The sequence below is a fragment of the Telopea speciosissima genome, chromosome 4, assembly GCF_018873765.1.
Source record: "Telopea speciosissima isolate NSW1024214 ecotype Mountain lineage chromosome 4, Tspe_v1, whole genome shotgun sequence".
NCBI lineage: Eukaryota > Viridiplantae > Streptophyta > Magnoliopsida > Proteales > Proteaceae > Telopea > Telopea speciosissima.
The window spans coordinates 13,544,250-13,560,827 of record NC_057919.1 but is presented as its reverse complement, the minus strand read 5'-3'; the positions used below and the strand labels follow the sequence as shown (position 1 = coordinate 13,560,827).

At 40.1% G+C, this 16,578-nt stretch overlaps 2 protein-coding genes across 4 annotated transcripts; both read right to left on the bottom strand.

Annotated features, from left to right (window-relative positions):
* Positions 1 to 1,676: 1,676 nt before the first annotated feature.
* Positions 1,677 to 7,076, bottom strand: LOC122659890 (ATPase family AAA domain-containing protein 3-like). 2 transcript variants are annotated; one of them, XM_043855046.1, is made up of 8 exons: positions 6,621 to 7,076; positions 6,422 to 6,517; positions 5,920 to 6,030; positions 5,489 to 5,798; positions 4,794 to 4,881; positions 3,894 to 4,221; positions 3,398 to 3,546; positions 1,677 to 2,184 (listed from the first exon to the last, which is right to left on the bottom strand). In XM_043855046.1, exons 1-8 carry the CDS (start codon positions 6,894 to 6,896, stop codon positions 1,683 to 1,685), a joined length of 1,860 nt encoding a protein of 619 aa, XP_043710981.1. In that variant the 5' UTR covers positions 6,897 to 7,076; the 3' UTR covers positions 1,677 to 1,682. The 2 variants fall into 2 exon arrangements, with proteins under 2 accessions (XP_043710981.1, XP_043710979.1); XM_043855044.1 differs by having other exon boundaries at positions 3,894 to 4,218; positions 4,791 to 4,881; positions 6,621 to 7,074.
* Positions 7,077 to 13,434: 6,358 nt separating this feature from the next.
* Positions 13,435 to 15,085, bottom strand: LOC122659891 (protein RADIALIS-like 3). Of its 2 annotated transcripts, none has more exons than XM_043855048.1 (2): positions 14,788 to 15,080; positions 13,435 to 13,514 (listed from the first exon to the last, which is right to left on the bottom strand). In XM_043855048.1, the coding sequence occupies exons 1-2, from the start codon at positions 15,044 to 15,046 to the stop codon at positions 13,507 to 13,509; spliced, it is 267 nt and encodes an 88-aa protein (XP_043710983.1). In that variant the 5' UTR covers positions 15,047 to 15,080; the 3' UTR covers positions 13,435 to 13,506. The 2 variants fall into 2 exon arrangements, with proteins under 2 accessions (XP_043710983.1, XP_043710982.1); XM_043855047.1 differs by having other exon boundaries at positions 13,482 to 13,516; positions 14,768 to 15,085.
* Positions 15,086 to 16,578: the final 1,493 nt, after the last annotated feature.

The following is a 16,578-nucleotide window of genomic DNA, read 5'->3' as shown; positions in this document are numbered from 1 at the left end:
AATTCTTATCCCATAGTTCACTCTTAGTTAGTAAGTTCGGACGGCAATTGAACGGGACGGATCGTACGGCAATTAAACGGACAAGACGGTAATAATACTTTTTAAAAATTCGGCTTCATAAAACGCATACGGTAATAATACGATACGCATTTAATACGTGTATAATACGGCATAGACGACAATAATACTTTTAAAAAAACGGGCATATATTCATTATATAACATGCATTCACCACCTAATAAACAAAATAATATCATGATTTTATAAACTAAAATAAACACAATAATATAATATCTTATATTACATCTCTAAGATTAGCACTTAAAATATCAAAATATCAATAAAGTAGTCTCTAAACGATAAAATATCAATATAATAGTCTATTACATCTCATCAAACATAAAAAAGTAAGACATAATGTATTCGGAACCATGAAAACCCCATAAAATAGTCTCTAATAGGAACAAGTCCCATAAAATAGTCTCTAACAATAACAAATCCTTCATGTCATAAAGAAGGAAACCATCAATCATTGATATCTAATGGTTCTTGTGTCTCGAAAGTTGAACCATGTGTGAAAGGAGTCTCGAGAGATTGCGCACTGACTTAGAGTGCCACCATATGTTGGAGTTTGAATACTATCACTGCCTCGTGCATATTCTCCAATCCCAAGTTCTCTATGAAGCCAATCGCATCATCTTCCATTCTTTCATACGAAATAGAGAAAGGGATACTAACCACGTGGAAGAAGTTCTTCCGAAGAACAACAGTGGAAGAAGAAATAAACAAGGAGAAACATCGCCAGCTGCCGCCTGTCATCGCCTTGTCGCTTCGCCGCTGGGTCGCCGCTGCCGCTCGCCGCTCCGTCTTGCCTGCCGCTGCGCTTGCGTGCCTCTTGTTGGTGATTGCATGCGGTGTTAGCGGTGAGGCTGCGTGCTCTGAGTCTTGCCTTCTAGGGTTGGACTTTGGAGTGAAACGCAAATCACAAAAGAAGGGAAAGTGAAATCGTGAAAAATTCTAATCTTTGGGGTTTTTTTTTTTTTTTTTAAACATTAGAGTAAAACTTAAAAGTATAAACGTATAATACCAATTATACGATATAATCGGATCGGTTAAAACGCGTTTTTATAAAAATACAGGAAAGTGCGGGACGGGAGTATTATTCGTTCAAAATTGTGCGTATAATACGTGTATTATACGGTCTTACTAACTAAGGCCTGATATGATAAATAAGAGAAAAGTGAAGGGGTATCCCTTGATTTGTTTCCCACCTATTCAGTGGGATAAATTTTGTTGGGAACACCTTTCTCACTCATCAGTAGGACTGCTTTTTCTCTTTCCCCTGGTTGAAATCCAATGTACATTTCAAAATTTTTGGGAACGACTTCAACTTAAACATTCTTCCCTAGCAAAGCAACCAAATCCAGCATTGGGGGAAGCCTATTTTTGCATAATCTTCAAGACTGACATATATCAGTCTCAAACTTTCTACATCTGTAGCAACCATCTCAAATGCTCTAATTCACTTCACTATACCCATATAAATGAACGAAAAATTAATTTATTTTCCATACAAGAACCCCAAAAAAAAAAAAAAAATTTCCATCATGTGGAGGAAATATGTTTGGAGGCCACTCTTCCACTCTTGTAAGAATAATCTGAGGAATAAATTTCTGAGCTAACTAAACACCAGTTGCTGCAAGCTTCATACGCTGGTGATGCTCTGCAACTTTATAATCTACAACTTCATTGAAAAGTTGGGAATCCAAAACACAGTCTGGTCTCCCATACACTGCAGCTTGGACACTGGCCATAAGCTTTGCTATCTCCCTACCAGAGAAACCTTCTGTCTTCCGGGCAGCCTCGCGGATCACATCCTCGGAAATGTCTTTTACAATTATCTTCTGTTGTTTCTTTTTCAACATCGATCCATACAAGGATTCAGTCTTCTCTTCACTGGAGAGGTATTTGTTCAAATAGAGATTCAGTAGTTTGACACGCTCCTCCTCTCCCGGGAGTGGAAACTCAATCACCTCATCTATGCGGTCTGTGATAGCACTATCAAGATCACCAGGTCTATTAGTGGCCAGAACGAGGACTATGTCCCTCGACTGATCTCCAGTTCGAAACAGCAACGCATTAAGAGCACTTCGTTGAGCTTCACTCATGTGAGTGCTGTTACGCCTGCAATACAACAAGGACATGTAACAAGAGTCTTTCACACAAATGGTTCCTGATGAGATCCAATTCTTTATCACCATGAAATATTGGTGAGATAGTAAAAGTACCAACATCGTTTAAAATAGTCTTACAGTTGCAAAATTTAGTCACTGTACATGCATATAAGCAAGGAACAGGACCAACATGAATAACCATTCAATAGGATGTGGAAGGGGATCTAGAAATATCTATGGTGTACCTTGCCATCTCCTTCTGGCTTCATATGTTTTGGCAAAACAAATATTCTTGGAAATACAATTTGTAATGTAACCTTCCTTTTATTTTCTTTGTTGGGAAAAAGATCCCCATGCCAAAAGTGTGGGGGTTCTTTCCATTGCCCTCACATAACTAACACTCTCTCTCCTCCTAACATTCTCTTTCTTCCCCGACCTTGTGGGCCCCCTATTGACAAAACCAACTGTCATGCACTGATTGGTGTGGCATGGGAGATTTCCACCCAAACCAGCAGCATGAACCCTAGCCCTTCTTTGTTATCTGTCCAAGTGTCTATTATCTTTCTTCTTTTTTTTCATTTTAACATGGGAAGGAATCATGATTGATTTAGGAAAAGAATCCAACCATATGATGGGGATAGTGTTATCCATGTGAGCCAATTGTACAATTGACCATGATACCATCACTTTTCTCGGAAAACAACATGTAGATAATTAAATTGGAAGATATTTTCTGAATTTTGTATTTCAGTTTTAGAACATTATTTTTCCCTACAAAATTTTCTTTTGCTTTCAAGACAATTCCTATAAAATATTTCTCACTGAAAAAGATGTAACCTTAAACTGAATGTGGACAGGGGGTACACCATAGATAAAATCAAGTAGGGTCATAAAAATTCAAAAGCATCTTGGAGACTATTACCCATTCTAGAAGAGATGCTAATAACGATACCCCTACTATAATCATAATGATGATGATGCATAACAATAACAATATTCCTATGGGGTAAACAGAATATTAATGTTAGAAAAAGTACGAAGCACTCCATGAGAAGCTCATTCTTTGCATAACAAACCGACCATACAAAACATTGTCACTATGAATCTTGAAAGAGAGAACTTGCCTAAAAATGCAACTAAAGATTTCTTCGATCAGAAAGAGAACTGCAGCAACTTTGGAAAATTATAAATTGGACAACATACGCAAGTACATGATAACTTACTCGCAAAGAAAAGCATCAGCCTCATCAATAAAGATCAGTAGGCCTTTCCTTGACTTTTTAGCCCAATCAAAAATTTCATGGATTTTTGTCACAGCCTGAGGACCCAAAGGTGCAACATCTCCCCCTGTCATCATGGCGTAATCCAGACCCTGTAAGATGTCATTCAATACAATCAGGAAGAAGTCATATATTGTCACCTTTACAAATTTCCCTTTCACCAAACAAAAATCTCTTATCAATGTCTTAGAGAAAAATCTCAAAGTGCGTATAGATTGAAATTTTGCAGAAAAAATACACCAATAAACAAGTTCACATCTCAAAAAGGAAGCAGATACAACCAATAAACAGGTTTTCTATACCAATGTACTAAAGCCAAGCATTTTTAAGGGTTGTGCCTACTAGTTATTCTATTACACAGAAACCTAACCAAATACATGTTGCAACAGGGGGGGAAAACTCAAAAATAAACTTGTGAAAGAAATCAAGAATATCGTACCGATTTCCGAGCTATCTCCCTTGCAACCATAGTTTTACCAGTCCCAGGAGGACCATAAAACAGCATGTTGCGAAAGGGTGCCTGATGAGTCTTGGTGTTTGCTGTAGCCCGAGCAAGTTGCTCAATCCTCCTCTGCAATGATGGGTGAAGAATTATGTCCCCAAAACGAGCTATATGTTGCGCACCAGTATCTTTATTCAAAACCTTCTTAAGACCACGAGAAACGACCCCTGACAATGGAAATTTTGCAATAGATGATTCTCGAATAAGCGAAGGCTGGCCCAGTATCCGGTTGATGTAACCCCAGGTTACTCTAGCACCTTCTCTGTAAGTATTCAGAGGGGGAGGGGGGGAAGAAAAAGAAATAAGAAGCATAATGTAGTACATTCCTATTATGACACATTGTATAAAGGAAAGTACAAGGGGTAATAACCACACAACCACAAACCATAGGTTAAGAATTTTACCCACCCCACCAACCAAGCACAAGAGATTTTTAGAGAGAGAGATAACAATAATAATAGGAGAATGATCTCATGACCTCAGTCTGATTTTTACCCCTCTCTTTTATCAAATTAAGTTATTTGAAATAGGGAAAACTTAGCTGGTTCCATCGAGGATAGATTAAAGGTCAAACCGCCAGTCATTGTAAAACATGCACACTGATACATATCTCTCTAGTACCCATAACCATGCCTCTGGCTGTCTTAACAGTTAAGACTAACAATGGTGGCAGATTCACATTACAACAATAAAAGCTATTGTGACCAAATGAACCTTATTATACAGAGCTTTCCATTCCTGACATATAATTCAAATTCATAATAGCTGTTGCCAAAAGTTGATAGCTTTTTAGCAAATGAAATGAAGTAGAATAAACAAATGCATGTTGTATACCGAGTCGTGTAAATTCCAGCAGCTAAAGCAGTAGCTCCACCAACGGCCATAACCAATTTACTCTGGTCCGTCAATAAAATCCTGACACCCCCTACAAGTAGAAATTGAACAGTGATCATCACAATATCTTCCACATGTTTCATAAATAAAGATTATATTACAGAGTAATAAATATAACAGCATGAATTTTTGTGTCCAACTCAAACCTGACTAAGCCTTCCACTCAATCATATGTTTCCCTGGGTTAAAATAAATATACAATTTCAACACAAGATATATCTTATATTTTATTAAACAACTCTTTTGAGAGACAAGACTGACACTAGGATAACATGCCAACCAAAACTGAATGAAAATAGAATTGAAGTTTAAATCTCAGTAGTTGAGACTGACTTAGAGAACCCAATATCTAGTATGGGTCTACCACAAATTAGCCATGCTCCTTTGTATCTAAAAATATTGGATATAATTAACGTGTAGGCCTAAATTTAATGAGGCTTAAACCACGTGATTTCAGATGAGAGATAAATTGGATATTCTATATCAGCACAAGTCAGCCATATCATAATTTTAAGCATTTAATGATCAGGTCGTTGAACCATGATACAAGCACAAGTTCTTACAGACTAGCTTGTTTACTCATCTGAAGCTCAAATCAGATGAAATTAATACAACAATAACATTCAGCGAATATATACCTTCAATATGTCCAAAAGTTGTATTGATGGCAGCAAGCCACTTCTCTCTTTCACCATTAATCCGTTCTACAAGCATTCTCCTGTTATGGTCTTCTGTCAGTTTGGCCTCATGGGCTCGAGCTTCAGCCTCAGCCATCGCCTTGACTCTTATTGTTTCTCGTTCTATCTCAGCTCTCTCTTTTTCAGTCTGGCGTTGTTGGGCTTGGATTTGTTCTTCTGTGGCACGTCTAGCTTGTTCTTTTCGAACCGAAGACTCCTCTTGCATCCTAACCAATTCGCGATTATTTTGCCTCTGGGATTCATGATCTGCCTACAAAGAATAATCAGGCACGGAGACATTGAAGGATTTCTTCATAAAACACAACCATTCTAATATTGGGCCTGGCAGTAGAGAAGAGTCTGGGATTTTAAACAATAACAACAACAGCCACCTGCATTCTTTTCCTGGCCAACTCATCTTCATGACGCGCCATTTGTGCCTTTATTTGTGCTTGTTGTTGTACTAGATTTCTTTGTTCTTCTGCCATTTTTCTTTGCTTCTCCTGAGAAGACAAAATAGCTAGTTGTAAGGGAAAAAGGAAGTAATAAATAGATTATAAAAACAAACTCATTATACAACGATGAATAAAATCTAATAGGAAAATACAATTCAGATGGTTAATTCCAGTTCTTGCTGCCTTTAAATGTCAGTTATATGACTGACATGGACACACAGAATTAAATGAACAAAAGGTTTATAAAATAGAGCGCAGCAAAACACACACACACATTAACTTAACTGCTCTCTAATGTATTTAAACCTTAATAGTGAAAAAATTGACTTTCCACCTCATCGAACCCTGCTATCAACAATCATTCTGTAATTGAAATTTGAACATTTCCGATTATGAACTTAACAGAGTTATTGAGTACAAAAAGATTAAAACCACTCACAATATCAGCTTGAGCTTGGAAGGCTTCAAATTGGGCTTTCTCAACATCCAGCTCGGCCAAACGAGTCTCCTCTTGCTTCCTCATTAATTCGAAAACCTGATGAAAACAAGGAAATGCGGACGCACCAAATTCCAGAACTCAGATATAGTTCCAAACAAAATACAAACCAACGCAACCTCGAGAACACAATAGCAAACACCTGTTTAGCATATTTTGAGTTGTTAATCTCTCGAAGGGCTTTGGCACCTCTTTCTAATGATTCGGGATCGAATCCGGATGAGCCGCGTTGTGGCTCTTCGGCCTCCGGCTTTGGTTCTACTTTGGGAGGATTCGTTTGATCAGCCTGCGATGTCGAGGGAGGTGAAGAGAAGGAAAATAAGCGAAATGGGCCGTCAGCGTACACGCGATCAGTATATGAAAGCGAAGCGACGGCTGCAGCCATTGCTGCGCAGGATGATATCCTTGATGCAGCCATTGCTGACCTTCAAAAGTATCGGCTTGCTGCCTTGTTCTGTTAACAAAGAACATGAATAATTCTTTTAACGAAGAAAATTTTCGAAATCCATGTTTTAAAGAGAATGGAGCTTGGGCAAGAAGAAAGAAGATGAGAAACGCGGCTAGGGTTTAGGGTTTTACGTTTGAAGCAGAAGCAGAAGCACGAAACAGAAGGCCCAAGTCCTAAAGTATTATGGGCCAGCCAAAAATATCAGAATAGTGGTCCAACAAGAGGAGAGGACTGACCCATTACCTCGACAAAGTACGCTCTCGTAGTATGGGCTGTTGGGCTTGCAAGTCAACCCCATTGTAGGGCCGAATCTCGCATCTTCTTATGTTTGAATTTAAGCCCACGGCCCGTGTCCACACATTTTTTTTCCCTTCTAGTTCTTTTTCTTTTATAAGTACAAGGCAAAAGATTTCGTGCACGGCCGTGTATGAAAACTCTCCCCTAAGTACTATGAATCTATAAAAGGGGATCCGGCTCCTCTCCAAGGAGCTCAGCACCCAGGGAGTGCCCAAGGGACATCCAAGGGTTGGGTTGTGCCACACACATCTCGGCGCATGCCTAGAGATACGTGTAGCACAACCCAACGGCTGGATGCCCCCTGGGCGTGCTAGGCTCCTTGGAGAGGAGCTCAATCCATAAAAGGGTCTACCCTTAATATATGATAAATGATTAAAAAAATCATGAGAAAATAGCCTCATATTTTGTTAGGTTATTTTTTACATAAATTGGAAAACCAAGTTTTGAGTATGACGAATCACCTCTCTAGAGAAGCATAACCACAATGGGTAACGAAGTTGACAAAAGTCTTTTGGTAACCCAAGACTTATATAGGGATTTTTCAAATGTAGATTTGTAGAGAAGTGTTGAATTTTGGATTTTCCTCTATTTGGTTGCGTGCGGCGTGGCTCTTGCACCTAGACACATAATTGTATGAAATGACTATTGTGCCCTTAGGGATTTTCATCTTTCCATAAGGGTGTGGCAGTCATCTTACGTGATTTTGTGTCTAGGCACAGGAGCCACGCATTGCACACGATCAGGTAGAATTCTTCCCCCCCCCCCTCCCCATCACCCCCAAAAAACAACAAGCGATTCCAAAACCCTAATCCAAGAGGACATTCATTGTAAAGTGTAAATCCATGACGTCTTCGGAGACAATGTCTCTTTTATTTCGTTTTAATCCAAAAAACCATTTGGGCAATAAGTATAGCGTATCTATATCCTCCATGTTCATTTCAATGTAAGAATACAAACCTTGATAAAAAAAAAATCCGTGAACTTACAGTTCTATAGCCGGATCCAGATCCTCTACTATCATGCTGCTCGACAGGACTGTGCTGCACAGACATGGTGAGGCGCGCAATAACTGCCTTATCCCAACTCGGGCAAGGCGCTCAGGCAGGGGTCTCACCGTGTCTGGGCAGCATGGTCCTGCCGGAGCAACTTAGCACTAGAGGATCCAAATTGTCTGTGGCCAAAGCACCTAATGTAATCCCGTATTTTGTCAACCTTATTGTGGAATCTAATGCATCAAAGCTCAAATGGACGGGATAGATAATTAAATACCATATGATAGCATATTTTGCCGGTTTACCACAAGCCAGACAAATTTTTCTCCTCTCAGGTTCCCTGCCCGACCAGGTTCGTAGGTTCCTCTCATAGGGAGGGCGGAAATGACGACCTCATCCCACCCGGGTAGTGTGTTCCGGCAGGGGGTGAGGTCATCATTTCCAGTCCCCTATGAGAGGAACCTACGAACCTGACCGGGCAGAGAACCTGAGAGGAGATAAGTCCCAAGCAGACAGGTAGAAGAAACTGTCCTCTCAGTCTCCATCGTCCCTTTTGCCATTTCTTTCCTTCAAAAGACCAAAAAAAACAAAAAAAATAACAGAGAGCAAGTTCTCGAGTTCTGCAGTGCCTATAAACAAGTGCACGTGTGAATCCTTAAAGAAGATTTTGACTGGTGGTTCTGATTTTTCTAATGGAGTTCGGCAAATCCACTCTTATATCACCATCATACACGCTTGAGAGGGCAGGGAAGTTTTTGGTGGGTGAAGATTTGTATAAGATAATGCTATTAAATGAGGAACTGAGGAGAGAAAGGAGAAGAGAGTCCATAAGGGAGTATCTACTCCAATTTGGATCCTCTAGTGCCGAGCTGCCTGGCAAGACCCTACTGTCAAGACACGGTAAGGTGGTAAATGACTGCCTTACCCCCACTCGGGTAAGACACTCAGGTAGGAGTAAGGTGGTAATTTACCACCTTGCAATGTCTTGGCAGTAGGGTCCTGCCGAATAGCTCGGCAGTAGAGGATCAGGGTCCGTATCTACTCCACGGATAAAATTCCTCTGCAGTGCATTGATCTGGCGGTGAACTGCGGTGTGGCCTTGCAAGCTCTACACATGGACGCGGTGACATCTAATAGTATGAGCTCGATTACACTTTCTTTTTTTTTCCTTCTCAAGCTTGGCACCGTTGGATGTCGCCGCATCCATGTGTTGAGCTCACAAAGCCGCACCGCAATGCACCGCTAGATCGGTGCACTGCAGAGGATTTTTTTCCTTCTACACCACACGTATGTGCTCACCTTTTTTAATATTTTATTGAGAAAAAGTTTCATTCCCAGCAGTGCCACCTTCATTAAGGGTGTCAATTGATTTGATTTCGGTTTTGGTTCAATTCAAGTTACAATATTGTATCACCAGTAGACTATCCATTCTTTCCAAGTTCAATCAACAAACAACAACTTAGTCTTATCTCAATCAAATGGGTTCGGCCACATCAATAAGTGTCCTCCAATCAATTTCAATCAACATCTATCACCCTAAAAAAAATTGAATCAACATCTAACTTCACTTTGAGACACCAAGATACATTTAGAATGTGCCACTTGCCCTCTTGCAAGGATCTTGGATTATTGTGGTTAAGTTATGAAATGGAATGTGTTGCCAAATATAAATAAATAAATAATCATCAAATGGGATTTCCTTCCACCCTTTATTCTTTTATTCCTTTATTTTGAAAAATAAAAAGAGTTCTTTTCGAAAGTGAGAAATTGGCAAATCCACCAAGTTGATTCAAAATAGTTCTTTCCAAAAGGTGAGAAATTGGCAAATCCACCAGGTTGACTCATCTACTTGAATCACTTTCAAGCAGAAAACTGCTAGCACATGGTTGGTTGATGCTTTGCTAATAGAGTGCAAGATGTTAAGAGGTCACAGATTCAACTCTCTTGCTTTCACCTAAAGCACCCCGACATCCCCTCCAATACTCTCTGGCAGTTGTAGTTAAAGCCCCTTGGGATGGATTCAGATCGTCTACGAGACGTTCGGGCAGGGGTAAGGCGGTCATCGCAGTACCCCCTGTTTGTACGCCGCTATAGACAGCGTGCTGTAGAGGATCTGATACAAGGGGAAACATAACCCGCCTTACCCCAATCCAAAAGCACACAAACTCACTCTAAAAAGCACGCCCAACCCCGGACAACTTTACAATCTAAACACTGGAAGACCAGCTTTGTCTTCACGCAAAATAGTCTTAAGATTTAGACGTAGATTTTCCCCTACAGGGAAAGCAGAATTAGTCAAAATGGTAATTAGCCAAAAAGTCAGTTGCACGATTACTTTTCCAAAAGGAAAAAGGACAAGTTAACGCCCATAGTGTCGACCAATTTGAGAACCTCTTGAAACCAATAACAGCAGCTCCATAAGGTGCACTTCCTACACTGCACTAATCTAATACTGACCAAAGAATCCGAATTTACATGACAGCTTGTAAAACCAAGTTTCTTTTCTCTTTTTTATTTGTTGTTTTCAATAACAAAAAACCAGGGAGATAGAGTTATCATGCAGGACCTTGCCTATCCAGCCCTATTCTATAAAAGAGTGTCATAAACCATTTTAATTAACCACAAAAACATGATGAGTTCCAACGGAGATTTATGGTTAAAGAAGCCTACAAACCACAATGGCGGGTCCCTAATGAAAATTAAAAACACAGTTTGTAACGCAAAGCATGGCATTTATGCTAATACAGTACAGTACTCGTATATGGACTGTCTGGGTATATATTTGTGTCCAGCTGAAAGGAAGAGAGGAAAGTATTTCAATTGTAGGGTCGAGGTAAGACTTTGGAGAGAATATAAAAGTAAGGTGCACCCATGGGATCATTATGCTTTATAGAAATGCTATCCCTACGCATCAGTTGCTGTATAGCACCACTTGTTCCTCGCTGTTCACGAGAATGGTTCAGGTTTCTCGTATGAGAACCATTCTCGTACACCAAGAGCCACACAGATAGAATCCAAAAGAGTGAGTGGTCCATAATTAATGCGTCACTATTTGCCTTTTGGTAGTACATGGATTAGAGGATATGAATACATCTCAATGGCCAAATTTTAATTCAAAGTAAGCAAAGGAAGTTGTTCAAAAACTCTGATTCAAAATTTTAGTAAAATTTTCCAAAATGCCATCAAATGGAAATGAAAATGACATACTTTTTAATTTTAGCTACTTCCTCTACTCATTTTAAGTTGAAATTGTACCAATTAAATGTAATTTGTCTGATCCTTTATATTGTACCAATTAAATGTTTGTCCGATCCATATACTGTCATGTGATAAGTAGTGAAGCGATATATTTCACTAAGCATAATGATGAGGAGCAAAACTCAATACATATAGTAACTAGCACACAAATGACTTTTAACAACTTGATATCATTGAAAAAAAAAGAAACACAAGGTGAGTCATATGGTTGAATTAAGACCCTAAATTTGATACATAACTATTACACTGGGTAAATCTTTTGGGTTTATCCAACTACAAATCATGTGTCAGAAATAAGGGATTCAAGGGGGGTGTGGTGGTCATTTTGCACACCCTACGTTTGGGTGCAGGGATGACGTGCGCTGCACAACTACGTGGCATTCTTTATCCCTTAATTTAATTTCATCTTCATTTTTTTTATGTCCATGAATTGTTCTTGGAATTCTGAATTAATCACTATATTATTTGCCTTGGTAAACTACTTCTTTTGGGCTGAAACTTGAGTTGTTTGCAAAGACTTGGTTATACCAGCCCATCAAAAATCAACTCCACCCAATCATGCCACATGACACAATTAAGGGCCATCCAATCAACATTGGCCAAGCGACCCAACTAAAGGAGTTGGGCTCACATTTACGTGAACTTACGAGAACAGGTCACATCCGTTCAGATAGAATTCACCCCCTATGGGTCCCGTTGGGTGGATTCCATTTGAACGAACGTGACCCGTTCTCGTACATTCACGCACGTACGTGAACCTGACTCCAACTCTCAAGGTGCTGTCAGTTGTTGGGCTGTGCCACACACATCCCTAGACGTGCGTCGAGATGTGTGCGACATAGCTCAACCGTTGGATGCCCCCTGACAGCACCCTGGGCGGCGCTAGGCTCCCTAGAGACGATCCTGATCCGACCCATTCCCCAAAGAAAATAGGATTGTTATATTGGATTAAGTTAACCTTTATCTAAGGTGAAGAGAGAGAATCTTCACCAATGGTGATGTGATGCTATAATTGGACTTTGGACTTATCATTAAATTTAATTCAAGATCCAAATAACTAATTTTTTGTAGGTCCAATCAAAAGGTCAAGATCAGGCAGATGAAGATATTCTCTCTTGGGCGGAGAGAAACTTTATATACAATTGGATGGAAATCTATGGGTAATTATTGAGAGATTCCAATCAGAGAGTTGAGTGCTTCGTGGCAAGGCTGTCACGTTGTTTTCAAATCGACATCTGGGTAAAAAAAATAGGAAAAAAAAGTTCTTCAAGCGCGAAGGTATAAAACCGGGCTTTAATTTGAAGTAGATGCTTTCCCGCCTCTTGATCTCCCATATAAAACTTAAATCCCTGCATAACGTTTCTCCCCGGTTCTCCTTCCCGAGCTCTGTTCGTTTTCGTCATCCACGGACTACGGATCTGTCGGTATGCCCATTTCTCTGCACTTGTTCATCAATTCAGGATATTGCTTTGGAGGATTTCGATGGTGAAAGTGTTTGATCCCCACCTATAACCGAACAGGTTAGCAATCTACATAATCTCCGACGAATTTGATCATTCCGGTTTTTCATTTTCTTTGATTGTTCAAGTATCCATGTCAGTAACGATGAAGAAATGTTTAATCGCATACGATTTCGATCATTCCGGATTTTCATTTTCTTTGATTGTGGATTTGATTTTGTTATTTCATGTTATTTAGTTGAGATCATAGCTGGTTCTGTTCAATCGGCAGTCCTAGGGTTTTATGTTTAACTTTCTACTGTTTGTCCAATTGGTATATAAAGAAATATTCGCTCAATCTGGTACACAATTACAAAAATTTTCTTCGAATTAGAGAATCAATTACAACAGGAACGATAATAAACCAGGATTTATTGGTCCATTCTTGTTACATTCATTAGACGAAGAAAGTAGGAATAATTAAAGAAGAAATGGCGAACCACGGCTGCATCTATTTTTTTAACAGATCTTTTACCAGTGCAATTTACTTTAGTTTATGAACCTTGCTCCAATCTCACTGAAGCTTTAGATACTTCAGAAGCCTGTTAAGAAGAAAGACAGAATCAGTTTTAGCCCATATAAAATAAAACCTTAGCATTTCCCTGAATTGGAGGAAAACTTGAACAAAACTGTCAATGTATTTCATTAATAATGAAACCGATAGGGCCTTAATAGAGGGAGGTTTAGGGATGATATAGATTATAGAGTTTGTTATATTACCAACGGAAGCAACTCATGGACCACATTAAGCACTTTAGGTTTAGGGATGATATAGATTATAGAGTTTGTTATATTACCAACGGAAGCAACTCATGGACCACATTAAGCAATTTGGCTCTCCTTCAGTCGTGGCGGCGGGAGCTGGACGGTCCAACCAGCAAAAACAGGGGGTATGGTCATTTCACAGATTTGGGTCCTCTGTAGCGCGACACAGAGTGTAGCGTATCATTCGACGACCCACAGTGCTCGGGCATGCAGCTCAATACACAGGCAGAGCATTGGGCTATGTGCTCAAACACTGTAGACCGTTGGATGTGCGCTACACACTCTGTTGTAGCTGAGGAGCCCAACGCTCATTTCACAGGGGGGACTCAACTTGGGTCGTCCCACGTTAAGTTATATTTTATGGACCCTCTTTCCTCTTTTTATTCATAGCTCATAGAATCCGGATCAATTTCCTTCGTGGGGAGAGGAGTTACCCTCTCCATCCCATCTCCCACCTCCTTAGCGGTATCTGGACCACGAATCAGGGCATTTAATGCACCATTGACTCATGGTTTTATAAGGTTGACTCAGGTACTAGTATGAGAACCATTCTCCTACTCTTCTGGGCGCAGAGATGGAATCCACTCATTCTCTTGATTCCATCTCTGCACCTAGTTTGATGAGGCTGGCTTAGGTTCTTGTATGAGAACCATTCTCGTATGCCCTTGGGCGCAGATATGGAACCCACTCATTCTCTTGATTCCATCTCTTCACCTAGGGGTGTAGGAGAATGGTTCTTGTACGAGAACCTGAGCTGGACGTGTAGTTTGATACCCCCATGAATGGTGTAAGATGGGATGAGAACATGCTCATGGCCCGCTCATACTGCCCCTTTAATTGCAGTGGCGGTGCTATGACTTGCATGCAACCTCCTCGGACATTTTCCTAAACTTTTAGGGGAAGGTCCCTCAGAATGACAGGACATGGCCCCCTTACATGAAATGGGTTACTAAAATACATTTTGAGATACAGGACCAAACTCAAGACCAGTGTGTTTAATTACAGAAGTATAAAGAGGTTAACTACTTATATATTCCTCGTCTCCCATACCTTTTCCATTGCTTCCACTAGACCTGTAATTGGGGAAGGGAACTTGACCAGACTCAATGTTCTTGAGATCCTCTATAAGGATCTCGTAATGCCTTTTCACTTCTTCTGCAGATTTCCCTCCCACAGCCTTAGAAACATTCTGCCACCGGTCAGGGGTGTCTTTGTCGTATACGGCCAGGGCCTCCTCGAACAATTTGTCTTGCTTGCGTGTCCAAGATGAGCCAGAGATACGTGAGGAAGAGATAGAGTTAGACGCCATTACCTTTAGATGATTTGAATGGCGACCTTTTACCTGGAAAAAGGTGATAGGTAGAGAGTCTTAAGGGGGAAGGGAGGGTAGAGCTGCGTGCTTCAGTTAAGGGATGATATGGGTAAGAGCCAGCTACCATGCGTCTCCTTATAAGCAAGGAGGGTGCATGGTAGGGTGGTGGTGGTGGTGGTTTGGAGCCAGTTGGCGAATATATTTTTGCGAAAGGGGTAGCAGCATATGGTGTGGGTGTGACCCGTCCTCTCAGGAACCACCACAAGATGGAGCAGAACAAAGGAACAACAAGAGGGAAGGAGAATAACTGTTATAAAAAGAAAGGGGTTCTTTACTCAATTAATTAGAATTAGAATATGTTTACTCCCTTCTCTGTCCTTTTAGCATGTCACCAGCTATTCGGATTTCCTAGGCAATTTACCTGCTGGTAGTGGGACTGGGATTAGATATGTGAGTACATATACGGAAGCATGAGAAGCAAATAGTCCCTCACACCCATCCATTACCTTCGCAAAACCAACAGAGCTTAACTTTCAGATATTTTTGGCAACTGTTATCGTCAGTGCTAGTTACAGCAACTTGGCATAATCCACCTGGTAAAGGTAATTGGAGGGTTATCACCATTCACCAAGGATGAGAACCCAGAGCCAAACCCAAGTGGTTTACTAGAAATGATAAAGGATTTTCATGGTTTTCTCGTGTACACCATTAAATTGTTGGGATATCTATGCATAAGACAAAAAGAATAATCTTGCATCGGATATGAAAAGGGATGTGTGTGAGTTAATAGATATTTAGGCATCCTCTCCTTAACGGCTAGTTTTTGAAGATGAGACCCAAGTCCCTAACAAGTGATATCAGAACCGGATGTGAGTGAATTGATCGTGATAAATGGTTTTTGCAGTTTTGCCCTTGAGAGGGCATCTTCTCCTATGAAAAGATAGTTGGAGCTTTTATTCCTATACTTTGTTTTGAAGCTGAATCAGCCGAGGGTCAACACGTTTTATACAAAGAAGGACCCTTTGTCTTGATGCAAGAATGATCTTTTTGACTATTTACTCCCTTTGGTCTCCCTTTATGTACAAGCAATTACGAAGCAAAAGTCGCCGTTCTTGTAGCTGGAAGATTATTTATTTAATTTTTTTGGGAGTAGAGGGGAGGGGGAGGGGGTGGGTGGTTGGTTGGTTGGGTGGGTGGGTGAGAATGGGGTTGAATTATACTGTGAAAACATATATTGTCATGTGAAAATTGTAACAAATGTGTTTCATATCTGCACACCCCTGGAAACTGCTAGTTTGCCATGTGAAAATTCTAACAAATGTGCTTCATATTTGCGGTGGAATTATATTAATCACAAAAAATAAGCACTTACCATTAGCTCCGTTTGATTGTTAGGGAAATTAAATAGAAAAGAAGTAAAATTTTCAAATCTAGAAAGCAAACTTTTTTGTATTTATTATTTCACATAATTATATTATTAATTTCAAACCATTTCATATTTGGTTAAGACAATTCCCTTTCCTTTGCAT

Bases quoted from the DNA above. Each gene is read 5' to 3' on its own strand.
- LOC122659891 (XM_043855047.1), bottom strand. From the start codon at position 15,046: ATGGCGTCTAACTCTATCTCTTCCTCACGTATCTCTGGCTCATCTTGG. The intron at 13,517-14,767 runs ATAAGTAGTTAA...TTTCTTCTTAAC, and splicing joins GTATGGGAGACGAGGAATAT to AGGCTTCTGAAGTATCTAAA.
- LOC122659890 (XM_043855046.1), bottom strand. From the start codon at position 6,896: ATGGCTGCATCAAGGATATCATCCTGCGCAGCAATGGCTGCAGCCGTC. The intron at 6,031-6,421 runs GTGAGTGGTTTT...TTGTCTTCTCAG, and splicing joins TCCAAGCTCAAGCTGATATT to GAGAAGCAAAGAAAAATGGC. The intron at 3,547-3,893 runs GTACGATATTCT...GACATCTTACAG, and splicing joins GGGAGATAGCTCGGAAATCG to GGTCTGGATTACGCCATGAT.